The sequence below is a fragment of the Dipteris shenzhenensis genome, chromosome 26 (assembly GCF_047967505.1).
Source record: "Dipteris shenzhenensis isolate YYH24624 ecotype China chromosome 26, Dip_SZ_1.0, whole genome shotgun sequence".
In the NCBI taxonomy this organism is placed as follows: Eukaryota; Viridiplantae; Streptophyta; class Polypodiopsida; order Gleicheniales; family Dipteridaceae; genus Dipteris; species Dipteris shenzhenensis.
In genome coordinates, this window is record NC_141621.1 from 36,363,007 (window position 1) to 36,390,685 (window position 27,679).

The following is a 27,679-nucleotide window of genomic DNA, read 5'->3' on the forward strand; positions in this document are numbered from 1 at the left end:
AGAGTGAGTCATGTGGATGGAATAATTAATGGCAAAAAAGAATATGTATAGCATCTTATTGGTGGGTACAATTTATTTGGATGGATGTATAAACCAACAAGTTGTGCATCTTTTCATGTGGATATGGCAAAAAGGAATACATAGCATTTTATTGGTGGGAACAATTTATTTGGATGGATGTATAAAGCACACTAGCCAACAATTTGTGCAAGGGGGCTGCTTTTGTGCATTGTGCTTTGAAGATGGCATTTAACTCTTTCTTCAACAACAATGTCAACCTTGTATGTGTGCTTTTGTGCATAGATGCTTGTGTGCTTTGAAGTTGGCACTTTTTTTTTTGGGTACTTTGAAGATGGCACTTACTCTTTCTCCAACAACACTTCCAACCTTGTATCTGTGCTTTCCCTTCCGCATTCATTTTACTTGACGGTTCACAATCTGGACGGCAACTTGCAATCCGTTGATGCCGTGCGATGGAAATGCGATGGAAATGCAATGGAATAATTTTGCTTCTTGTTTTGTTACGTGAAACGGGAATCAATCTCACCACATTCATATTGGTCCTGTGCATGGCAGCTGCTGCTCGAACGAAGCTCTTTAATGTCACCCGTCGAACGCGCAAATTCCGAACGACAACATTCGTGAGACGGCTCAACTTTGAGGCCGAAGCAAGACACGGGCGGCGCTGGCGATTTTTGTATTGATAGATAGAAGAAGGCGTTAATAAGATGAGTTTGATACGTCGAAAGCAATCGAGAAGAAGCAAAGAGACCGAGGGGCAGCTGGCGATTTAGTATTGATAGATAGAAGGAAGGCGTTAAGATGAGGTTGACATGTCGAAAGCAACCCAACGAACTTAAAAAACAAGAAACGGCCGGCGGCAGTTGGCGATTAGTATTTGATAGATAGATCATAGAAGAGGAAGACGAGATGAGTAATTTGAACTTTGATACGTCGAAAGATTCAAACGGGTGGCTGGCGTTTATTAGCATTGATAGATAGATTAGATAAATAGAAGAAAAGAAAATAAAAGAAGACGTTACGACGTCGAAAGCAATCCAACGATTGAATGAGAATTCTGCCAATTTTCTCTGTATCGTTCCAATTTTTTGCGCAAAAGAAAAAGTTAAAGAAGCTTATAATCTTCTCTGGATCGTTCCAATTTTGTCTGTATAGTTCCAATTTTCAGGCAAAAGAAAAAGTTAAAGCAGCCAATAATCTTTCTTCTCTGTATCGTTCCAATTTTTAATCTTCTTGGTATCGTAATTTTTGGGCAAAAGAAAAAGTTAAAGCAGCTAATAATCTTCTGTGTGTCGTTCCAAATTTTGCGCACAAATTAGAAGAAGAGAACGCTGCTAATCTTCGTCTGTATCGTTCCAATGCGTGCGCGCAAAGAAGGAAAGCGAACTACCGATCGTTTCAATTTTCGCGCAAAAGAGAAAGCTAATCTTCTCTGATTTGAATTTATGCGCACAATTAATTTTCTCTGTATTGTTCCAATTTTAGAGCAAAAGAAAAAGTTAAAGAAGCGGATCTTCTCTGAATTTGTGCGTCCAAAGAAGAACCTATAATGATGCAAGTCTGGCACCTGGTCAGCTGCTGAGCTGGTGCTGATGCTGCTGCTGATTAAACTCATCATACGAAGATGCAATCACCGAAGATGGCAAACACCAACGTGGACAAGTTTCCGGTTGCACCCGACGGATCTTTTCTCGCCTCGCGATAAAATCAATTCATCACAAGCACAAGTTTACAAGACGACGGAGAAAGCCCGGTCGTAGTAGTACTTGTTGTTGACGGATCTTTGAACGGCTTTTTTTCAACATGAACGCATCTTTTTTCACGCACAATTGGTTGACGGATCCTTTTTTCATCCGTTTTCACACGTTCTTTCTGTTGGCAGAATCGCACTTTTTGTTGGCACTGTTGGTTGTCGTCTTCTCATCTTCTCTCTCAAGTCTGAACAGATGCAGCCATCTGGTAGATGGAGCACGTCGCCAAACTTCTTTTATGGCGAACCAAACAGCCAGCTAGCGCTCCATTGTCGTAACGCCAAAGACGAGCTCCTCCCGATTCCTCTTCATCTTCAATCCTTGCTTCTCTCTCCTATCATACCTTCTTGCCTCTCTCGCCATCTTTGGCACCTGCCCTGCATTCCTGCATTGGAATCCCCCGTGAATTCTACTTTTTCGCTCGACTTTCATCCCCGCCTTCCTCGTTCTTCCCCCCCCCCCCCCCCCCGCTCGTCACCCCTTGGGTCCCCCCGGCCCCCCTTCCGCTTTTCTTTTCAAACCATATTTCGAATGGTCCGCTTTCCCTTCTGCCTTTGTCCTTCCATCCTGTCTCACACCCAACAACTAGTTTTGCTCCGCCCTCGCGACTTGGGTCCCCCCTTCTTCACCACGTTTTTGCGTTCCCCTCTTTAAATTTAGAGTTGCTCAATCCTGGCCTCCCTGCATGCCGACTAGTGCCTTCTTCATCGCCCGATCACCTGCTGCATCGTCTTTATTCTTCTACCTCCAAATTTTGCAACTTCATACTCTCTTTTGGTCTCTCCTAGTTCTCCTCTTCAGAAGCATTGGCTACCCTTCTCCGAGACGGATTTCCCGTGTTATTGGGTCATTCCCTACACACTTTCTGATTGTTGTGTGAGAGACGAACACACTACGAATGGCCACAGAGCAATTACCGTTCAAACCCGTCGAGCTGATGAGCACGGATGAAGACAGTGATGCAGAGTATCTTTATGTTAAAGTCAAAGGTGCTTTCCTTAATCGTAACAAATTTTCGAATACCGTCGCTCAGGATATCCAGTTTTATTTTTGCGATTGAAGCTTTCTTCTTGCGTGTCTATATGGCTGCAAAAAATGAAAGCTTGATTTGCTTTCGCTCGTCTCGAGCAATTGACGCTCCTATGGAAGAAATATATATCAAGAACAAGAATATTATTAGAAATAGCTTGATTTGCTTTCGCTCGTCATTCACCGATTTTAGGCGACATTTACAAGAAATATATATCAAGAACAAGAATATTATTAGAAATAGGTGTTTGTATTTCAAATTGTATTACAAAGAGGCTTCATAGCATGTTTCTCTTCTTATTCAACTCTAATACACCAATAATAGGGTCTTTGAATCCTCGACTATGTCCTTAGAAAGACCGCTATGCTATTTGGAATCTCACATTCAACTCGTAAGTTCTTATAATCTCATGTAATGGATCATGTAGGTTGCCTTGGGTCAATACTTTGAATTCTCCATGCCTTCTTGTTCCAAATGGATAGATTCTCCATTCTTGCTTGCTACTACACACATGAAGAAACATCGTTTTAGAAATTTAAATTTATACCTTTGGCAAACTGAACTGTTTGCTGTGTGGGATTAAAGTGCTGTAATCTTTATATGTAGATGTCATTATAATTACACTGTATGTTTGTATTGCAGCACCACGGATGTCAGGAATGACACTTAAAATGTTTTGTTGGAGTCTGGAAGCTCGCATGGCAGGATCATTGCTTTTACAGTACTTGAAAAATGCAAATTTGATTACCAAGGTATGCAAGTTGCCTAGGGACATCTATGGGAATCTACAGAACCATGATTTGCAAACATAAAAAGACCACTCCTCGCAATTTATGCTTGTGTTTGCAGATGTAATTTATTGCACGAGGGTTTGCTTTCCCAATCATGGCTTGAATATTCGTTGCATAACGTTGCTTTATGAACTGTGGCTCTGTAATAGGTATTCATGAATTCCCGATACCATGAACCTCCGATGCATGTTCCACAATATCCCCTTGGAGGTGAGTAAGGTAGGAATCGGGCATTCTGGTCTCCCAACCCTTGGTATATAATGTGGGGAAGATCCAATTTCGGTAATATAAAAGCTTCGGATGCAAAGTGTGAAGCATATCACATTGCAATCGTCGCTGCAGAAGTAGTTCAACAGGCATAAAATACAAAATGCGCCATGCATTGCTTTTCATGGCTGTCAGTTAATTGTGTGCAGTTTGATATAAACTTGTGCAGCTTATGAGGAGCCTGCAGTGCTTCAGATAGACCCGAACCTTCCCTCCTGTGATCGCTTGGCATCTGCAGTTGGCTGTTTGGCATTGTCATCTTCCCAATTTGGCAATCCGGATACTGCTGAACAGTTTCATCGTTGGACCATTCAGGACTACTCAAAGGCTTACAGACTGGGGATGGTTACACCCACCTTGGTAGACTCTACACACTGAGAATCTCATTCTGATGCTACCGTGGATCAGCTGGTTAACGTCAGGAGGGTAAGTTTTTTGGTCTACCTCAATGAATATTCAGATTTGACATTTCAGGTCGCAGAACGACTCTTGGTTGCTCTGAAGGATTCCCTTCAACCTGAACCTGGCATGAGCTTCTTCATCAATTTTTATGAAGCGGACATTTTGAAGCAGGCGCAAGAATCCACTTCTCGATATAAAAGAGGTATCTTTATCTTCAAGCTTCTTACCTCGGTATGTATGGCATTTTATAATTATTTCCTGCTGTTACAAGTCCACTAGTGGGTCTGTCATAATGCAAAATAAATTGCAACATGCTCATCTTTTAAGGTTCACGGGAAACCTCTGCCCTCTGAGAATAACTATTGGCAGTTATTTCCTAGCATTCCCTAAAACTCCACTTAAGTGACTCCCTCTTCCTTGTCATAATACATATTGCCTCTAGACATGAGTGGATAGTTGTTAACATTGTACGCGACTATCATAGGTGAGAGCTGTGTAGTTGGTTTTTCTTTATATAAGATAAGTTTGGGCTTTTCCCTGGATCATTGTAGACATATGCCATCACAGTGGCTACTGCAATTTCAATGCAGCAGTAGTCTGCATACAGTTCTTGGGGGGCTTGTTCTACTAGCTGTTCGAGGCTGGAACAATGACTATTTCCATGTCTCTGTTTTGAACTTTTCTATTAAGTTGAACTTTAAGAGTGAGGAATTCATTCCAAGAAAGTGTGAGCCTGTTTTAAAGTTTCTGCAGTGCTTCCAAAAGAGCAGTTTTTAGAGTGCGTGAGCATAGCATAGCAATTTGGAATTGAAGGGGCATGTATGTTTATGTATGGATGATCACTCGCAGAACTCTGGAAGTGGCATCTCTGATATAAGTTTTAAAGGATAGTAGGAAGTACTTAGTGGCGGATATCTCTCCTAGCATGAGTAAATGTTTTATTGGATCACCATCTTTCTCCTAGCATGAGTAAATGTTTTATTGGATCACCATCTTTCCCTTGTTTTTTTTACATCCCTGGCCAACCATGGGTTATCATTAGCTAGCCCAAGAGCGGCTCCCCACGCATGCTAGTAGGGCTGGAAGAGCCTTACTAGCAGCTTGATTGCACATCCCCACGAGTGTTCAACTGATTGAGATTCTTTTTTTTCAACACTGCAATGCTAGCCCAGCAGCCCCGTTTCAAGCTGTGCTAGTCTAGCATTGCAATGCCTGGCCGCTCTGATTGGTCCATAGACCTTGACTGTCTCATGGTTGGTTGAAAGAACCTGCAGAATCATTGCCAGGTCATCATTAATCAAAGTCTCCAAACTCGCAAGCCTTCATGGGGACGTGCCATTCAAAATGCTAGTAGAGCATCCAAATGCTGGAGTTCTAGCATTAAGGAGAGTGTGGGGAGGTGCTCTAAGGATGAGGGGAGACCCTAGAGGGTCAGGTGAGTAACCTAGGGTGGAAGGCGTAAGGGTTAAGGTTAGGAAATATCTTTTGGATTAAATGTCAAAAGCATTCATGATATACTTGGCTGGCATGAGGGCTTGGTCCATGGGCCTTCAGAAATCTGTACCTGGATTTTGGATCTTGGCTATAAGTATCGCAGGCTGGCAAGCCAGTCCGATGCCCCTCTGGTGGAGGATATATCCGTTGTATGGGACACAGATGTCTATAGGACCCATAGAGCTTACCCAGGACCTCTATGTGCTCGGGGGTGAGCTTGAAGAGATCTATGGTTGGGTGCTGAGTTTCACACGGTGATTCATCTAGTTCAGTTCCTTGGTAAAGAAGATTGTGGTGGTTGGCTCGGAGCGGGAGTTGTTTCAGTGGTATCACAGCGGTAGCCTTAGTGCTGGTTGCAGATTCCATGCATGCGCAGCCAGCCGTAGTTGAGGAATTTAAAGACTTTCTTTAATTCACCCAGGGTCTAAGTCTCTTTGGCAAATCGCTCTAATGTGGAGCAGATCTCATGCGCTGTGTACGTGTATTGTTTGGTGCAGTCTGCAGGCTGAGCAGGCCATGAGCTCAGGTGCCACAAAACTTAAAGGATTTATTAGAAAGCCTTAAAAGACCATGATAGGTGGCCCTACAGTCACACTGAGAAAAAGAATAGAGAGCGGCAGACCTGAAGGCCGAGATCAAACTGTGAACAACCTAAGCAGCGTGTGCAGACTTTGGGCTCTGCGCACAATACATGTTTGGGGCAGAATGTGCATTGCGGCTGCTGGAACAGAGTTATTAAAGTCTGCCTGAGCGCTGGCAGCCTTGCAGATAGAGTTGACTGCATACAGTCCGGATCCAAGGCAGGTGTTCAGGAGGTGACAGACACGAACAGGGTAGACTGCAACTGTATGCAAAGCTGTAACCAAACCTGGGCTTGAGGAGAAGTGTGATTCTCATGTGTTGTGTGAAACCAAGCTATCAGAAATTTATGGTTGAGCCTTGAGAACTTGATGATTATGCTTCTTGGATGTAGATGACTAAAAAAATTTGTGTTTGCAATCATGGAAGGTACGAAGTAGTCGCTGAGACATGGGCGACCTCATCTCTTGTGCAAACCTTTGTGGTTTGGTCATGGGTACTCAGGAAAGGGATGTGACCAAGGAATGGTCAGCAGAGGAGCTTGATATGAGTGATTTTGGCATCCATAGGAGGGGCCTACCGTGAGAAGGGGGGTGGCCAGCTTTTGGCTGATTGTATGTGTATAGAAGATGGTTGTATGTGTATAGAAGCGGCCTACCATGAGAGGGGGCGACCAGCTTTTGGCTGATTGTATGTGTAGAGAAGATGGTTTCTTCCCCCATGAAGGTGACGGCCCAATGGTGGAACTCCCTCTAGATGCGTGTTAATTTGGCTAATTTCAGGCACAGGAAAGCAATGGAAAAGTGTGGTTGCTTTTTACTACGAAAGCATAGTTTTGTGGTTGAATTTGGCAGATAAGTTGGGAAGTTTCTACCATGATTTTCCCAAGTTCGTGATAGGCCATCCACCTGAATTCTTGCCAAATTTAGATGCTTTTCATGTGGGCTTCCCTAATTGTAAGCTTCTAGAGAGAATTCTTCTGAAAATTGCCCAGCTTTTGGCTTTGCTGTTCATGTCCTCACTCCTCTAGCTAATGCACAGAGAGCATTAGCCTTAATGCATCAGAGCCTTCGCACATCAGCCCCCAACAATTCCAGATTATGTAGTGCTCCTTATCTTCCCATTAGTTTGTTGAAACTTTCAAAGCACACGTGCACTTGAAAAGGCACTCCAAAATTGGTGGCCATTGGAAATCCTGCTTTCAATTTTATTGAGATAGAAAAAGAAGATCTAATGATCATAATACTATAGTTTCAATTAAATCTTAAATAATCAAAGAATAATATTTTGGTATGGGGGTTGTAGAGAAACCTCTAAGTTTCTTGAAACTATAGTGATGAATCAACCAGTTTTTGAGGAACCAAATTTGGAAAGTTTTCAGGATTATGTTGATGTTAATTCATGCATCGGTAATGCACGACACCAATGCCTATAAAATCTGTTTATCAATTAAAGGAATTGAAGGATAGTGGCCCCATGGAAATCAAGTCTTATCCCTTGAGCTGCCAAATGGACTTTTGGTAAGGTCCAAAAAAGTGAATCTTACAGATTCTTTGTAATTCTTTTTTGCAAAGACTTCTGCTAGGATCGAAGCCATAAAGATCTAGTCAAATTTAAACTTATCTGATCCAAGTCATTCTTAGTTTCTTGAAACTATAGTGATGAATCAGCCAGTCTTTGAGGAACCAAATTTGGAAAGTTTTCAGGATTATGTTAATGTTAATTCATGCATCGGTAATGCATGACACCAATGTCTATAAAATCTGTTTATCAATAGAGGAATTGGAGGATAGTGGCCGCATGGAAATCAAGTCTTATACCTTGAGCTGCCAAATGGACTTTTGGTAAGGTCCAAACAAGGGAATCTTGCAGATTCTTTGAAATTCTTTTTTGCAAAGACTTCTGCTAGAATCAAAGCCATAAAGATCTAGTCAAGTTTAAACTAATCTGACCTTACGAATGACTTGGATATTCTTTTGTTAGGGAGACAAAAGATTTGTTATATAGCTACACAATTGGATATTGAGTGAATTTGACTAAGGGTTGTTGAAGTCTCTAGATACAGATGAAACCATTATAATAAGTTCCATTTGTTGAATCAAATTCAAAAACTACCACATAAAATAAGAGAGAACGTCTTTAGATGCTAGACGCTGAGATAGCAGAGAAGTTGACTATTCTATGAAAGCTGAAACTATACATTGCAAAGGACAACAAAGACTCCAATAGGAAAGCGTTTCATCCCTACTGGGCTTGTTGTCATGAAGATCACTTCAGCAGTTATCACAGGCAATGCATGACAAGGGATCAGCCGAGAATAATCGAGAAGTATTTGAATAACGTGGGGAGCATAAATTACCAAGTACTCCATCTACAACAGTCAACATTCTCTCCAAAGTATTTGAATCTTATCAAGGTTTTGCCTCCTAACACCCCCTTCAAACCAAAGATAGGGATAATAGCAACATACTGTCCAAATGACTCTACCCCAAACAAACCAATGAATGCTCACAACAAATAGCTTCATAAAACAAAGTCTAAGTATAGGTTCAAAACGGGTGAACACTCAAAGAAATTTATCTCACAAAACATGGGGATTAAGAGTCTTCAACCCAAAATTTCGCACATCCAATATTGAAAGGCTAACCAAAACTAAAGCCAAAGGCAAAGACAACTAAAAACAAATCGATGTATACTTCAGAAATCATAGTCATCGTCACTTGGTCCAGCCACACACAGACTGGCATACTTGTCTCCAACAAGGTTTGCTGCTTCTTTGTTCTTCTTTCTAGTATAGTCATGGTTCTTGAAATAGTGACCCGCCTTACCACAATATGTACACATGACTTGGTCGTGATGCTCCTTAAGAAAGTTGTTCTTACCAATATGTGCCTTAGTGATACAAGCCTATTGTATGCCAATGCTCTTCATCCAAATCATCTCATTTAAGCTAACATCAGTGTTAACTTGAATAGTTTTCACAAGATCACCATAGTCCGCCGGTGATAGGCTTCACAAAGTACCGCTTTTGTATCGTCTTCATCCACCCGAAATCTCAAGTCCACCAGCTGCTTGGTGATGGAACGAAGATTGCTGAGGTGCTCTCCAAGTTTGACCTCTCCCAACATCTTTGGACCAAAAAACTCTTGCTTGAGCAGTACCTTGGAATTCTTCAATTTGGGCTGACAATTGACGATAGACTCTTAGATACAAGCAAACGTTGAGCCGCCATGCTAGAAAGCTAGAACTAGTAAAATTATCCAATTTCGTTATCCTTGCATAAGAGGACTATGTATTTGGCTCTAATATCATATGTTGAATCAAACTCGATAACTACCACATAAAATAAGACAAAACATTTCAGATGCTAGAAGCTGAGTTAAGAGAGAAGTCGACTATTCATATGACAGCTGAAACTATATATTGCAAATTAGGAAAAACAGGGACCTCAAAATTGAAAGCTCCTTATCCCTACTGGGCTTGTTGGAGAGTTCCATCAGCGTGCCATCATATAGACGCCTGTGAATATGTAGGTAGTAGCCACGATAATCATGGTTGATTGAGAATACTCCATAATATTGCGCCACAAACTTGGGGAGCATAAACAACCAAATACTCCATCTATAAAAGTCGACGTTCTCTCAAAATTTTCTCCATGTACAGCCATGCAAACCTCGACACTACCACGTGATCACGATGCTTGCTTACTCACTCCCATTATATCATGCTAGCTCAAACTACTACTAACCCATAGTTGCATACTATGAACCCTATCAAGGTTGTTCCTTCCTAACACCATTCATTTTTATGGTTGAAACTTGTTCTTGAAAAATTGAGGTATATATAATCTTTTATCAAGTTGTATGTATTAATTAATTCTCATGATGTGAGAATACTTGCCAAAAGATTAGATAGTGTACTTGGGAAATTTTGTTGGGAGAACAAGTCTCTCTCTTCATAGAGATTTAACCATGTTGGAGAAAAGTGTTAGACTCTGTACCATTTGAAACTTTTGAGTATCCTTACGAAAACCAAAACTGAAAATAAACCCATAGGATGAATGGATGGATCATCTCCTAGTAAACCCATAGAGGAAGGCTCTTTGATTATGGTAGTGGACATGGGTGGGGTGACTGGTTCTTTTTATCCATTCTCAGCTTCACTTTCGAGTGTCTTGAGGATGTATTGATGCTCCTTTTTTTTTTCTTTAAAATTTGCAGATCCTCACCTGTAAGTGGCAGCCTTCTTCTTGTATCTGTTACTAGTAGCCTCTAGCATGGTCAAAGTCTGTTGGTAGTAACCTATAAAGTGGTGCACTTTGCATGAATATTGGTCATGTTGTGCAAGTGTGCGTTGTGCTATTGTAGAAGTTGCCTCTCTAGCTGCAATTTTTCTGCATCATACTCAGCCTGCAAGGAAGCAAGAGTGGTTGAGGTAGGGGTTAATGCCTCTATGGCAGAATTTGAGGTCCTCTAGAGCTGATCCTTTCGATTTGGTGCAGCTGTCCATTCATCTAGAAATACTTCTTGTTGATCTGCCCATGCTTCTTTTCTCTCTTAAGAGCTGTCAATTCACTTTCATGGGTCTTGGTGACATGTTGCAAGTCCTAAATGCGTTCATCACAACACTCCTTTTCTTGTTGTTGCAGCTCACAAATCTGTTTTTCTCAGACTGCCCGCTCAGTATCAAATTTCATCTTTGGAGCTTGCGATTCTTTTTGTTTTTCTTGTGCTTGTGTCTCCACTTGCTTTATTTGGTTCAGTTTGAGATAGTTGTCCTATGAAAGAGACAAAGCGGTGCCCAACTGACCAAAACTATCATCCAAGACACGATGGATGCACTTTACCCAAGCGTACCTGTCTACAATTCGGAGGCGTTGGGCATTCTGTATCACCTATCACAAATCCAAGAATTGGAGATTGTGAGTTTGAGTCCCACTGTGATCACCATAAACTGTTTGAGGAGAGGTCCGGGTCCAGAGGCCAAAGGCCATTGGTGTGAGGTGCAAGAAGTGCGTAGAACTTGTGACTATGGGTGTTTATGCAATAAGACTTGTGGTCTCCTCATAGGTTATGGTGCAATTGATCACACGATGATGGTGCAACTATGAATGGTTACGGAGTAAACTAAGGTGCAAGTGATGGTGCAAGCATAGTTGCATTCGTACGTGTACGGATGTTTTTTCCGTATGGACGTCCGTACGGCTTTCTGTACGTGACTTTTTAGGGGAGGGGGATCGGAATCCGTACCTTATACTTTGATTTGCCTCCTATTTTCTATTCCGTACGACATGTTTGTGAAGGCTCCCGAATCCCGAGAAAGGCCATACACCCATGACCCAACTCTCCTGCCTGCAAACCGACCTTGCTACCTCAAGAGCCAATTTAGGCAGCCCTTTGCCCTCTTCTTCTTCTTCAGCACACATGTGACAGTCCCGAGTCCCGAGTCCCCTCAGTCCTTCACTTGGAGGTGAGTGGTCATCGTACAGTTGCAGCTCGCAGCCCGCAGCTGCATCAAGCATCAAGGTAATTGCAATGGCTTCTCTCTTTTCCCATTTTGCAACAAGTGCTCTCTCTTTAGTTGATGCCAGATAACAGGGCAGCATGCAAGGGCTTCAAGCCCTCTTTGGAAATTGTTCCTTTGCCCAAGGCCTTATTTGCTCTCTTTTGCAAATTTGCAACTTGCAGATCTGCAAATGGGAAGACAAAAAGGACCAGAATGGGAATTTGTAGAGGCCTTAAAGCCTTTGGGGAAGGGCCAATACACTTGTAAATGTAAATATTGCCCTCATTCATGGGATGGAGGACTGACCCGTATAAGGGCAAGTGTACCGCTCCTCCCGAAAATGTGAAAGATACTTGTCGAAGATTGCAGGCAAAGGCGGCTCTGAAAACTGCGCTACAAAACAGCTTGTTGAAGATGTGGCTGATTTGGGAGATGCCTTAGTGAGTACTACAAGTGGAAATGCATCTGTCAGTGCACATGAGCCAAAGCAAAAGGAGCAGAAGATGTCAAAGGGAGCCTTGACCAAGGCATGGGAGTCATAGGCACAGAAGGATGCATACATTGCTTTCCGTCGTTTTTTCTTTACAGAGGATATTCCTCATTGGAAGGTGAGGAGCCCTTATTTTTTGGAGATGGTTCGTGCCATTGGCTAAGTTGGGCCTACCTTCAAGCCTCCATCCCACAATGTTTTACTAATGATGTAGTATGCATAGATCAAGAGATGCTACAATTCCGGGATAAGTGGAAAAAATATGGCTGCACCATAACTTGTGATGGCTGGTTGGACACTCGGCGCCGGCCTATCATCAATATCATGGTCTCATGCATATTTGGTTCAGCCTTCTTGAAGTCCGTGGACACAACTAGGCAGTATAAGTCAGGGGTGTACATCTTTGGGATACTGAAAGATGCCATTCTTGATGTTCGGGCTGAAAATGTGGTGCAGGTGTGTATGGACAATGCATCTGACTGTGTACGGGTAGGAGAATTGGTGGAGGAAGAGTGGCCTCACATTTTCTATACTAGATGCACATGCCATTGCCTTGACCTCTTGTTTGAGGACATTGGAAAGCTTGCATGGATGGCCGAGAAGATGGCAACTATTGATGGGATTGACTCCTCAAAGCTGGCTGATGTTAGAGCCTTGTGTGTTGACAGGTCCGATATGATGCATTCTCCATTGCATGCGGCAACTTTTATTCTCCATCCTATTTGGAGAGAGAAAAATCCAGATAGTGACAAGGAGGTGCACGATGAGTGGATGGATGCCATAGAATGGTACACCAAGTATGATGTTGATAGCTTGGGCACCTTATGTGATGAGTTGGATATTTACAAATCCATGTCAGGCACATTTGCTCGTGCGATTGCAAAGGATGAAAAGAGAATGCACCAAGGGGTGAAATGGTGGGAGACATTTAGGGCTCACACACCAAATTTGCAGCGGTTAGCTCTTTGAGTGCTCTCCCAAGGCACATGTGCTTCTCCTTGTGAGAGGAATTGGAGCACATTCTCTCTTATCCATACTAAAAGAAGGAATAGGCTGCTTCCAAAGAATACCGAGAAATTAGTATACATCCATACTAATTTGCGTCTCATTTCCAAAATCAAGAAAAGGGGATTTGAGAAGATAGAAGTGACCCTAGAAATGATCAACAAGGAGAAGGATGATGATAGGTTGCTAGCAAGGCAAGCAGATATAGAGGGAGAAGACATTGCATCCCCTATTGTTACACTTATAGGAACGATGGATGTTGCTGCAGCTTCAAGTAGCTCTAGTATTTTGGAGTTCCATGGCGAGGCAGATGAGGATGATAGTGATGAGGAGGAGGAGGAGGATGAGGAGGAGGAGGGTGCTGGCATTGATGCAGATGATGACAAGGATGAGGATGAGCAAGAGGATGAGGATGAAGATGCAGCTTGAGGCTTGAGCCTCATTGGTTGTGAATTGTCATGCATGATTTATTTCCAGGTTGTGGCACACTGGCAGCCTTTTCTTTATGATGCTTTGCCTTTTATGTTTTGGTGTAGTTACTAGTACCTACTTCCTTTGATCATAATGTTTTGGTGTAGTATTGATGATTGATCTATGATCTATGATTCCATCATTTGACACAATGTATCAAAATCTAGAATCCAGATGACTACAGTCTCTGGAGGCTAGAGTCTTTCATGAATGATGAATGACGACTCATGAGTGATGACTTTAAAATTAATACAAGTTTCAAGTTTCAAGCTGGAAGTTTAATACCTCTATGTCAATTTAATGTGTACAATGATCAATCTATTATTTTCTGAAAATTTTTGGGTAAAATTAGGGTCACGTATGTTTCAGCCCCAGGGGTTGAACCGTACTCCAATCATACTTCCATACTCATAGGACATATGTGTATGGTAACGTATGGAAAAACCTATGGGTGCAAGTATTGAAAGAAACAGAACGAAGAGATGGAATGAAACACAAGGAAAGATCAATGCATATGCTTGTAAAAACCAAAGCAATGATACAAGTGCTAGAGAAGAATAGCACAAGAATTGGACTTGCCATAGTGTTAACAAGCCAACCAAAGCAACTTGGTTCCACCTCTTGAATGGTACAAAGATAACTCACCAAGTATCCCTAATACAATGTGCAAGCTTGTAGCTCAAGCCTCTCTCCTCTCACACTCTCCTTCTACTCTTATGAATGCCTCCCTTTCCTCTATTTCTCCCCTCTTTTCACCAACTCTCCTCCCCTCATATGGATCAACGTGCAATCTTTCTATTCGAAATCATGATTCTCCTCCCCCTCTATTGGTAGATTTCCCTACCCTTCGAACTCTTATCGCTAAGACGTTATCTACTAGCTTGCTCGCTTTGGGACTATGCCATTGCGTTAGGAGACTTCACCATCTCTATGTGATGCTTTGGTTTTTGCAGTTGCACCTGCACCAAGTCCTTGGCAATGTCATAAATGCTCCATTTGGAGGATAGCATCCATGTGCGTACTCTTTGGGAATCCAAGGTACCTCACTCTTGCTCCTCTTTGCCTTTGATTAGTTGTGCCGAATGGCCTATGCCGGTCATCGATCTATACCACACGAAGTCCAATCATCGATTTAGGCCAAGTCTGGTCATAGTCTAGGATCAAGTCCAGTATCATTGGCTTGGACCAAGTCTGATTATTAATGACAAAGGCTGGTCAACAGGTTCACCTTGCCTTGTCTCTATTGCAATCATTTCACTAATAATAGTGATAAGTGTCCCATCATCATCCATTCCGTTTGTTTTCCATTTACCGCATGGTGGAGGGGAAGTATTGGATTTCTTTAGGAATTCCTCTATTCCTCATCTCTACTCATGCCTTTTAACCAAGTCACCCGTGACCCCATCTCTAAGAGTCTCATTTTCAGTTCCTTGTTGTCTTCTGTATTTTAAATTTTGATTCTTGGGGATCCAAGAAATGGTATTTTCTCTGATATGTTGTCCCAATTGGTGTAAGAGTAGGCACTGATTTAACGGATGCATATGATTTCAGATATGTACTTTGGCTAACTGGCTATCCTCTGGTTGTAGGTGTCATAACTGTAAAATTCTTCTTGTTGAGCCTGTTTCCATCTTGCTTTGGTTTTGCTTGTCTCAACGGAGAGTGCCGATTCTTACTGCCCTTGCATTGAGGTTAATGTCTGGGCTGGGCAAAGGGCTCAACCGAGCCTAGAGCCTAGAGGCTAGAGTCTTTAAGCTCAAGGAGAGAAGTGAGGCACTAGCAAAGAGGCTAGCGGAGGGGGGTTGGTGGCATGAATTGGAAAGAAGCTGACCCGAATAGAAGACGAACCCAAAGAGAAGGCTACCCAAGTGGAGACTTGAGTAGAGTGGAACATGAGTGGAAGGTGATCTGAATGGCTACCAGAGTGGAGAAGGAGAAGAACACACTTTTTTTTGGGGGGTGAAATCTTTGATTGATTATATTATATGAGTAGCAACCTCAAAATAAGGTGCTACAATTACATCAACTGAAAATTTCAGTATATGCCAAAAAGACCTCATGATCTATGCAGCGGGTCTGTAAGCAATCAAAGAAAGATTGCTGCAGAGAATGCCTAAAAAAGCCAAACAGAGAGAAAGTAGGATGACCAAAGACTTTACAAGTCCTATATGTCCATAAAGTCCATAGTGCCCAGTAGCGAACCCAAACGAAGAAAAGATGAAACTCCGGTCTGGATGGACGAAACCCAAATAGCCAGAAGAACTTCCCAAACAGAACAGATGGAAATCTCGCTCACAGGGGCTGTCAAAGCAGATAAAAAAACTCACGAGAGCACGAACAATGCCAAAACAAGTGAGGCACAGTCTCCGAAGAAGCAGAACATCTGTGGCAAAGTGTAGGAGCAATGTGTTGATGAGCTAATAGCTGTCCAGATGGAAACACTCCCAAAAGAACTCGCCAAAGGAAAACCTGTTGCCGAAGCGGTACTTTATAGGCTGAAAGTTGCTGTAATGTTTTCCTCCACCACATGGCTGGGCGATGCATTCACCAAACAGAATCACCTCTCTCTGAAACCCAAGGTTGAGGCAAAAGGATTTTATACAATGCAGATACAGTAATCTAAGATAGCCTCAAAGGACGAGAAGAGGACCCTGGAGAAGTCAAAGTCCAATCTTCCAGCCAGTCCTGGAGTTTCAAAGGAGGAATCGGAACAAAAGGCAAAAGCATAGAAGTAATTTGTCATCACAAAGGACGATAATGAGAGCCCAATCCATATGTAGTGGCTGCTAGAGAAAAAAGGAGCAGAGTACCAGCATCATCTATAACATCAACAACCGAGGAGGTGATGCCTTTAAACGAGACAAAGTAGGAACGTCGAGGTTCCTGTAAAGCCAAGGGAGGCTGAAAGACTTTCGACCAGTGAATGCTTTCAGCTCTCAAAGAATTCCCAAGCAAAGATTGCCGTCCATTCCATTCCAGATGAGAAAGAACATGCTTCCAGTCAAGAAGCAAGTGGGAGATAAAAGGGCAGCCAGACAAAGTGCCATGAGTGCAGCCAAAAAAGAAATCCCATTGATCGAGTTGCCAATGACCAAAGGCAGAAATACTAATATGAGTGACCAGAGTCCTAATCATAAGAGCCCAAGGCTGATTACAAGAATTGCAGCAACATTTTTACCCTATGGGCAAGAATATGCACATGAATATCTGTGATGTTCAATCCACCATGCATCTTGGGAGAACAAATGTGATGCATCGAAAGGCGCCTGAGACTTTTTCTGCCATGTTTGGATCGCCAAAAGATTTCCATAAAGACAGACATGAAAGATGTAAGATCTACCTTAGTGAACATGATCAATGGCAAGTAAAATTGAATATATGCCACAAGGATGGACCGCACTATTCGAAGACGAACGTGCAAAGGCCAGGTCACCAGTTTTCAATCCTCAAGCTTTTTTTGAAGCTTAGCCAAAACCCAATCAGTTTGTTGTCCGCAAGTGAGTTCCCACCCCAAAGGGTAACCAAGATGACGAACAAACAGAGTGGGTGGAATGATATCCCCGGGCCATAATAGACTATGCGAGTCTTTGGAATGCAAAGGAAGCAGCTTAGACTTCTGAAAATTAACATGAAGACCAGCTGCCAAACCATAAACAGAGAGGGCCTGCATCAAGGCATCAAGATCATGGGGCATATTCTTCGGGGTAAAGAAAGAATCATCAGCATAAGCTTGAGCAACCATGCTGCAATTAGCATCCAATTCCAAGCCATGAAGTGATCCTGTAGCCACAAGAGAAGAACACAAACACACACACACACACACACACACACACACACACAGGTGCACTATGTATGGCATCTACTTGTATATGCAGTGTGCTCATACATATATACATACTTAAATGCATATACTGAGTTCTATCTATTAAAGTATTCTTCACCATGTGATCCAACTTTTAATGGTCTGTACAAATGTCAACTAAGGCTGCACACACACACACACGTGCATACTATGGCTGTTAGAAAAATAATTGAATGTTTGAAAGATTTAAGGCACAAAAATTTATGGTTGTAGTTATCAAAAAAGGCTTGAAATTTGTATGGATTTGATTATTATTTTGCTTCAATTTAGTAAGCTCTTATATATTTTTAAAATTCTTGTTAATGTTTCTCTCGATTGTTGGATGAATGGATGTAAAAGAAAATGTAATATGTCTTACTTATATGTGATCATTTTAGCATCACAATTTATCTAGGGCAAATGGATCAATTATTAGTTTTGTACAAGTGTTATTTTCCCTTTCAGTTTATATTTGTCCTCCAGACACTAGCTTTGTAATGCAGGGCTGCAGTTATCGATACTAGATGGAGTGCCAATAGCAGTGAAAGATGAGATAGACTGTTTGCCTTACCCCACCACTGGTAAGTCTATCTTGTTATGCTTTGTAAGGAGCAGTTTACAGATTTAGATAAAATTTGCAAAAGGTCCTTTTAGATATACCTTTTTCTGTGTTATACAGAATCAAAACATGCTAAGTCACAGTTGACATGATGCATTGCAGGAGGAACAAAGTGGCTACACAAGGTGCGGGAAGTAAAAGATGATGCAGCTTGTGTGAAGCGTTTGCGAGATTGTGGGGCTATTCTCATTGGGAAAACTAACATGCATGAGCTTGGCATGGGCACTACTGGCATCAACCCCCATTATGGGTGCTGAATTTTTATTCTCTTAATTATGAACATGTGTATTGTAGTCATCTTTTGACAGTGACCTGAATTTTCCAACTTTCTAATGAAGTGTCTGAATATGTTGGTGTAAAATTTGCCTGTTACCAGAGATTCTCTCTTTGTTTCGTATGTTTATTTCAAGGAATCACTATAAACTGAAATGGAGGTTTCATTCCGTGTGCCTGTTTTCCAGGGCAACCAGAAATCCTTATGATAGGAATAAATATTCAGGAGGCTCATCTGGTGGCTCAGCATCAGCTGTTGCTGCAGGCCTTTGTCCAGCTGCACTTGGTGTTGATGGTGGAGGTATTGGACTGGGTTTCCAAAATCTATTCTCTACATGCTATAGAAAATGATTAAATTTGAAGAAAATTTGAAGTATTCCAAAGTCAAGACGAACTCTTTCATATATCTGCCTTAAAGATGCTTTATCTCTGTTTAATGACAATCATATAATGTCCTGGAAGCATCTTCTCTAATAATCATGCTGTAAAAAATTTTAAATTCTACATGATGCTTCTTAAAGGATTTTAGTCTGCAGGCACTTAGTTTAGATGTTTAGATATTAGAAAAGCAACCACTGTAATGTCATGCATTGTGCTACAACATTGATACCAGCATTGCTCTACCAGTGGAATGGGTTTGGGGAATTCCAGAATTTTGTTTTGGGGGATGGAAGAAGCTACACCATGTTTGGAAAGTTGAAACAGGAGTGCTGCTACTTGGATTCATGGTAATGCACATGCGCACCAACAAGACCATAAAATGCTAACATGCATCCCAAATTGCCTTTGAAGGCTAGCTCAAAACATAGCCCTGGAGTGCCCTGCCTTTTCTCACATCTCGCATAAGTTTAAAGGAATCATACATAGCCCCTAGAAGTATTTTTTAAGCTTTCCATACAAAAGGCAAAAGCAAGGCAACTGGTGTGTATTAGACTCTTGAATTGAAATAAATACTTAATGAACATAAAGAAGAAAGCAAAGATGAGATGCAGCTGACAGATAGAGTTTAGACATCAGCATTCTAACAATCTGTAGTATTAGCTCCATACCGTTTTGTTTGTTGAAAAGAGAGTAGGGAGAGGGGTTTCTTGCTAAGGCCAACTCTCCCTTCACCCAGCAGAAGCTATTCAATAGTCTGGAGCCTAGGAATCACACAGTGGTAACTTCAAATTCAAATTCCCAAAGTGTGTACTATGTGGATGTGCAAAAAGCAAATAGACAATGCCCAATAGAGAGAAACCAACAAAATATATTTCCATCCAATGTGGACACAGTCCGATACAAAAGAGATGTTTAGTGTGCCACACTCTATCAGCTGAGTGCTGGCTAGATGTGGACTTGCACACTCAAAAGGCTGTTCTCTTACCTCCTTGGCACCTCCAACAATACTTGGCCTGTATTGCTCTTCTAAAGCTTATGTGGCCCAAGAGAGAGAAACCAACAAAATATGTTTCCATCCAATGTGGACACAGTCCTATACAAAAGAGATGTTTAGTGTGCCCCACTCTATCAGCTGACTGCTGGCTAGATGTGGACTTGCACACTCAAAAGGCTGTTCTCCTACCTCCTTGGCATTTCCAACAAACACTTGGCCTGTATTGCTCTTCTAAAGCTTATGTGGGCCGTAATATGTGCCCCGCAATCATGCCTCCATGCTACTCCTCTGGATAGCCAATGCTAAGGCAGTGCTTGCTATGGACCCTTGACCTCCCTGCTGATGTGGAGGCAGCCCAAACGGAGGCACGAGTCTCCACTGTGATCCCGTCTTCCTTTTCTGCTGAGAGGGAAGCCACATGGTGAAGACCCTTGAGCTCTTTGTTTCCTGCAGCCAGCCACTCCCCTTGCTGCGCTAATAGTTTCCTGGATGGCTCCTTGAGTTCCAGCCCCAAATTGGCCGACTAGGTCAGCCAGCCAACCACCCAGCCAACCAACCGACTGGATCTGGTACAGTCCTGACCAGATCCTGCAGATCTGATCTGTTCCGACCAGATTTGCTCCACTTTCCTCCTGAAACTGCCTAGATCTACTGTGGATGTAGGCGCTTCTGTCCCGGCCTGTATCTGCTCCCCTGCGCACTGTATTTCCATGCTCCACCTGCTCCTTTGTGTCACGCAGGCTGTCATATCCATGGCAGGTCTGTTCCAGACCATGTACCAGTCCGTACTAGTTCTGAGAACCCTCCAGAGACTACCAGGGGTCATTGTGGCATTCCAGGCAGAGTTCCATGGTTACATACCTGCGCAATATGGCTCTGTACTGCTCCTGGCTGTCTGTTCCGTACAGAACCTGTCCACCAGAACAGCCAGGTATTTTCTCTTGGAGCTGCCCATTGAAATTAGGATGCGTTTTGAACAAAGAGATGTTTGTTTAAGTGTTAAAGCTACAAATAACTTGCTCACCTAGCCCAACTTGTTACTCAAAGGAGAAGGGGTCTATGGCACCTGTGCAGTCCTATGACTTTGGCATAGATATGAAGCTTGGAAACACAGGTGTTATAGATTCCTTGTCTAGAGTGTGGGTATGCACATAATCTACTGTCTCCTCTCTTTCTTAGGATTGGATACATTGATCTACAAATCCCAAACAGTATAAACAATGACGTGGGTGCTGTTTTGTCTTGAGCCTATGCTACATCCACTCATAGAATGTAGGTGGATTGGACCCACCACAGAGAACCAACCTAAGGAGTGGTAGCCAGGACATTACATATATAAAGTGTGAGCATATTGCTAGCACCCTATTGAAAACCATGAAAAAGGAATACGCTTTGAAGATGGACTTGATTAGTAAGTAATGTGAGAGATTGACTGTGGAGAAACAAACTGTGATATCTGATTGGAAGAGAAAGGTGAGAGAAGAAAGTGAGATTGTTAGAATTTAAGGTTGCTACCTTAAATGATCATAATCTGTATCGATTGAGTGTGTAGCAAACTTGAGAATGTTTTGCATTCCTCTAGCCGGTTACTTGAACAAGAGCTAATGAAGGATTTGGAAAATGTGGAAACGAAGCTGGAATGCGCTACAAAAAGGTTGGAATGAACCAAAAGGACCAAGCAATGGAGAGAAGGCCGAGAGGGAGATAGGGAAGCAATTTTCAGAGTTTGAGTCACCTGGAATGTCAGGTCAATTCAGCTACAAGATCGAAACAGTTCTAGTGTGATTTTAGGACAGTCTTCTAAATTCTTCCCTTCCCAGGGTTGCATTTCACGATGGCTTGCCACATTGCATAATAATTTATTCTGTTGGGAAGAGATTTGGAAAAGTGACATGCTAGTAAAACAAAACTGACAATGTTTTTCTAAATGTTTATTGTCTTATCCATGCATTGGAGACATGTTGATACTTATATCCATAAATATCATGATAGGCTACTCTATGGGCAATGGATCATTTTTGTGGTATTTGATAGGCTTATCGAGCATGCTCAATTCCCTTGAGGCTCTGGATTTTACCATCTCAGACAGCAAATTACCAACTATGTTTTGAATCATTTTGGTCTGCGACAAGAAAAGGGAAAACCCATGGGACAGGATTGATAGGCTTATTTGAGCATGCTCAATTCCCTTGAGGCTCTGGATTCTACCATCTCAGACAGCAAATTACCAACTATGTTTTGAATCATTTTGGCCTGCGACAAAAAAGGCAAAACCCATGGGAGAGGCAATGCATTTTTGGAACAAAATTTAGTCCTAGCACAACATATGACCCTCAAATGGATGCAAATTTTGAGAGTGAATGGATAGGGGGAGGCGTATTTTGATATGCATCTATGTTGATACTTGGAAGTCTTGGGATAAGTGGTAAGTCTTACAGCATTTTGCAACGATAGCACAACAAACTCATACATTGGGACGAGCCTTTGGGAAAGCTCCATCGCAGTTGACCAGTACATAAAGAATGCTCAGGCCAGAATGAACATACAGATGCATCTTGAATTTAAGGTGGGAGATCATGTGCATTTGAGGTTGCACAAGAATGTGAACAACAAATAAGACATGTAACACATTCTGGATCCAGGATGTGGGTGGCCCTACAAAACAATATTTTTTTTCTTGTTTTGTACGGTTTTCTGAGAATGTTCTCCCCCCCCCCCCCTCCCCCCTTTTTTGAGGCTCTTATTCCGTGTTTTTCCTTCATTCTATATGTTCATCCTCCATTTTTTTGTGTTCGTTGAGCTTGCAGTAGCCACCATCCTTTTACATTATTAATGGATTTTTTGTTACGGGGAAAACTTTGTGAGCTTTCATGAGAGACCCCTTTGACGTAATCAGCTTGAAGCATAAACACAGCACTATGTCAGGAATTATGAGTACAAACAGTGTTGAAAGTTACTCTCTGTGGTTCCAGAATGGTTTCTTCTGCAGCAGCAAGACTTGGTCGCTGAAAATCTTTGTGCAGATAAACCCTAATGTAGATGTAGAATATAGAATTAGCAAGGTAAGAACTTCTATTTTTTGCTGCAAATTTCAGGATCTGTACGGATGCCATCAGCTCTTTGTGGGATCGTTGGATTTAAGGGAACTTTTGGCCGTGTCTCATCTTCTGGGTGGGTATTTTTTTATGAATTCCATTTTCTAAGAAATCTTTATAATACTGTTGTTACAGGCATTTTTCTGAAGTCAAATTAACAGACTAGGGAAATTTTCTTTCTTTTGGTAGGTTTATGGGGTGGTCTTGTTTCAAGGATCTGTCCTATAATCAGCCATAGGTGCTATGGGGTGTAAAAAAAATTTAAGAGCATGCACAATCTGGATATACAGGAGCTCAGGCTGGGTAGATTTCCACGTCAGGCAGGATTGCCAATGTTAAGCAGAATTTTTTCCTGGTATAATATGGTCATGGCTAATGGTCAAGATAGAACTAAGTGACTCCTGAGATGTATACTTTGAATATATACTGAATCATGTCTTCAAAGAAAGTTTTCTTAATAAAGAGGAGTTAAGAAAGGCTTCTTTGACACATAGAATGTGGCATGGTAAGAGACCACCAGGGTCACATTCACTAGTTTGCCAAAGTAAACTCCACTAACTCCGGATTCTGTAATAGAATAATGTTGAAAGTATCAGTTGGTCATTTTAAAGTAAATGGTTTTCTTTCGTCAATTTTGCAGGGTGCTCCCTTTAAACTGGACTGTTGGAATGGTTGGAGTTCATACGGCAACAGTGGAGGATGCACTGATAATGTAGGGTTTTCATATTGTCCTTTGAATAGAAATATGTATTGTGAGGCAGCTTTCATTATGTGCAGGGGTATCCTATATTTTTATTATATCTTACCATATTCATTTGTCTGTATTGATTGTTTTGTAGGTATGCAGCTATACATGGGCATGTTTCAAAGGACCCTATTGTATCAAATCCAGTATGTAGATGGCTTGTTCCGATTGGTATCCTTGGGCAGTTTTTTCTTTTCTTTCTTCCCGCTTGCACTTGGCAAGCATTGGATTGCCTGATAGCTATTTCTCACTGTCATGGCAGCCTCCGGTCAACATACCTTTGCTCAAGGAAATAGGGAGTCCACAAGGTGACAGCCTAATAAGTAGGATCAAATTTGCAAAATATACTAAGGTATGCTTGGTACATCAAATCTCTCAACAGGCTGCAATTTGACCTTGAACATCTTTGTTAATTGTTTTATTGCTCCTTCGTTTTCAATTAAGCTACATGTTAGGATTTTGTATGATTGTAGTCAATACGTCTCCCTCCATGTGATATTGTGTTTATTTCATTCTTTTGGATGACATTATTGATGCTTTGAGTAAGATATGAAGGTGAATTGTAAAGATTCTAAGTGAACCTGTACAGACGAAGTACTCTTTAGCTAAGGTTGATATTTTTATATTTTGGTTTCCTTCCCTTTTGCTGCTTATTATGTGACAATCTGTGGTACAGTGGTTTGAAGATTCTGATGGTCCAGTGACTGAGAATTGCTACAAAGCATTAGGACGCTTGCAGCAACACTATGGTTGTAAGGTGAACAACTTTCATTGATTAATATAGACTTGATGTAAAACTTTTCTTTGTTCCGAAGGTAGGTGATAGCAGCCTTATAACAAAAATCTTGCCATGTTTTAAGACCATAGAAAAATTTTGATTCATACAAGCTGCTAACAAGGTACCGACTGCCATATAACCTAAGGTTGAGCCAATACACCATATCTTGTAGCTTGTGTTAAGCAACATGCAATCAAATTTCTCATGGCCTCCCATAATTCCTATTCTTAGCTCCTGCTGCTTGCGTGCAGCAAGTAATCATAAAAATAGCCAAACAACAAGCCATTGAGCATCCGCATTCAAATAAAACTTGAAAACAAGGAGGTAGTATATTGTGAACAACTGTCCCACAATGGTAGTGGACAGTAGTGGCAACGTGCTTCCTGATAAAACTATATCAAAATTTGGATTCGTTGAAGCTGCTAACAAGGTTCCAGCTGCCGTAGAACCTAAGGTCAAGCCAATGAACTATATCTTGTATCTTTATCTTTGCCAATCATGTGAATTCTTTCTAATTGCCCTGACTAACATCTTTCTTGCCATTTTCAAGCAAACTTCTCACAGACTCCCATATTCTTAGGTCCTGCCGCTTGCCTGCAGCAAGTAGTTAATAAGATAGCCAAACAACAAACCATTGAGCAGCTACATTCAAACGGAACTTGAAAACAAGGAGGTAGTATTTTGTGAACTGATCCATAACATTAATGGACAGTAGCGCAATGCGCTTCCTGATAAAACCATGGTATTTGTAAACCACCCATCCACATATTAACCTCAAGCTCTGTCAGCTTGTGTGGCTATAAGCTTAAAGTGTAATAATGGATGGTGGTAAATCTCTTATCATCCGGATGGTTTGTTGCCAGGATTTTGTTGCCAGGATGTAATTCATTTTAGATATTGCAGGCATCATTCTACAATCGTTCTGATTAATTTTCCCTCTTTACTTTTGTGGTCCATGTGTGATCATGTAAGGTTATAGAAGTGACGTTACCGGAGGTGGAGGAAATGCGACTCGCTCATTTTATTACAATTGGTTGTGAATGTTACACCTCCCTTGGTCTGGACTATACAAAATCGTAGGTGTTGGAAAATCTTTTTGCCTTGTCCTTGAATTCAATTAACCTGTTCTCGTCTCAACTATGTAGAATTTGTGAATTTGGTCTAAATTTATGATTATTTGTGCAAATGGAAATGCACCTATAGAGGAACTGCTGATTCAGGCCTGGATGCTCGCGTTGGATTCTCTATCTACTCCTCCTTCAATAATCGAGAATTTCTAGGAGCGCAGAGATTGAGGTTTGAAATTGGTGTCTTTATTACAGCTCATACATGTGATGTTTATGGAGTCATATTTACATGTCTTCATCGAATGGTGGTAGATACACTCTTGTCCATACTTTTACGTCTCCAGAAATTTTTAAGCTCTTTGCTGGAGAAAGTGTATACATTTCTTTTGAGGGAAGAGGTTTTATGAGATTCCACATTTGACTGTTCAGATATCGGCAGATGCACTACCATATGGAGATATTCAAAAAAGCTGATATTATTGTGACTCCTACCACAGCGTAATGAGGATCCATTCCCATTCTTCATACTCGATTGCTCCCATTAAAATTATAACTTTAACATACTCAGATTTGCTACTGTTTGGTCACAGGTGTACTGCACAATTGATTCAACCAGGTGCTTTGAAGTTTGGAGAGCTCAACTACATTGATGGAGGTACAATTATTCTTTACTGTACTTTTAGGTTGGACCGCTGACATTTGATAACTAGTATTCTTCATATTGTGATCTTCCCATGCTGCCGCTGTCCTGCCCATGTCCCTGAGAACATCATCCTACAGCGAGGGGTTTAGGTTTGCAAAGGTTTCATTAATAATAGTGCCAAAACTGGCATTTTATTTCAAGTGGGAATGCCTTCACCTTATACAGCTCTTCTCACATATTCCTCCCTGCCCCATTTTTTACAAGGCAATGTGGATTCTATTTTTATGATTTCTATTAACCATGTGTTTACTGCTCTTGGACTGTTATGTTGAAAAACAGCTAAATTAATGCGCTATCAAATTGCAGCCAACTTTATTGGGCTTCCTGCAATTACCATTCCTGTAAATCTATACCCGTCTCTATTTTTGAAGTGTGATTATAACTTCAATGTGATTAGTCATGTTCTAATTTGCTGCAAGGTCGAAGAGAGCTCATTTGCATGTTTGCGATTTTCTTTTCACCATTCATTAGATTTCTTTGCTTGATGGTGTTCGCAGGTTGGGTATGACATGGAAGGTATGCCAATTGGAATTCAGTTACTTGGGCGTCCATGGTCAGAGGCGACATTGTTACGAGCTGCCTGTGCCATAGAGGTGCACTTTTTTCTCTCTTTTACCTTGAGAAAGATTGGGAAATGCAATATGGTTTGTTGTCGATCAGAGACTAGAGTAATTGATCTTTGTCAATACTCAGATCAATGTGAGTGTGGCTCAGTGGTCTTTCTTTTAGGGTCTTTTTCGGAATCGCTTTACATGATTGTGGACTTCTTCTCTTCTCACTCTTGAATTGTATATGTAGTTTCTTGTTATTACTTATCAACAGTGTATAACTTAGATATTTAATTTGATCATGTACAGAAATTGTGTGCGTCCGACATCAAACGGCCAGAAATCTGCTATGACTTGCTATCATAAGCATGCAAGTTGTCTTTCCTGCATTTTGGAGAGTAAATAAATAGAGCTCATACTTGATTCTTCCCCTGCAACATATAATGTCTATGAACCCTTCCACAGGTTCTTACAAACTTCTTGAAAATGTGCCATTCTCTTGTGTAAATTGCAATTTAATGTTTCAGATTCTCAGGCCAATTATTATGTATGGAATATTTTTGGTTCTCATTTCGACCATTTGCATGGGTTGGAAGGTTTTTCCATTTGCAAGGATATGAGCTAGGACTCGTGACTTCTACGCACGTGCTTATGCGCATGAAATAGGGACAGACACATACGACAACATGCTCAGTCACACCCCACACGTTGTTACACATATATGCAGGCATGCTTATGGTACAGCTTATCTGCAAAGTGATGTGTTTAAATAACGAATTTGCAGCCCTGTAATTGTCTCAGCAGCAATGCTAGCTTTCCATGAGAGGCC

At 41.5% G+C, this 27,679-nt stretch overlaps 1 protein-coding gene and 1 pseudogene across 1 annotated transcript; both read left to right on the forward strand.

The window, feature by feature from the left end:
• Window positions 1-1,961: 1,961 nt before the first annotated feature.
• On the forward strand, window positions 1,962-27,679 carry LOC147885016 (fatty acid amide hydrolase-like). The gene is made up of 20 exons (XM_087397553.1): window positions 1,962-2,761; window positions 3,445-3,554; window positions 3,743-3,803; window positions 4,030-4,220; window positions 4,335-4,464; window positions 18,151-18,228; window positions 18,369-18,516; window positions 18,728-18,840; window positions 23,010-23,085; window positions 23,650-23,721; window positions 23,849-23,900; window positions 24,017-24,106; window positions 24,431-24,511; window positions 25,505-25,608; window positions 25,736-25,828; window positions 26,029-26,097; window positions 26,190-26,254; window positions 26,582-26,643; window positions 26,800-26,895; window positions 27,160-27,679. The coding sequence occupies exons 1-20, from the start codon at window positions 2,671-2,673 to the stop codon at window positions 27,214-27,216; spliced, it is 1,839 nt and encodes a 612-aa protein (XP_087253679.1). The 5' UTR covers window positions 1,962-2,670; the 3' UTR covers window positions 27,217-27,679.
• On the forward strand, window positions 13,006-13,764 carry LOC147885017 (uncharacterized; annotated as a pseudogene).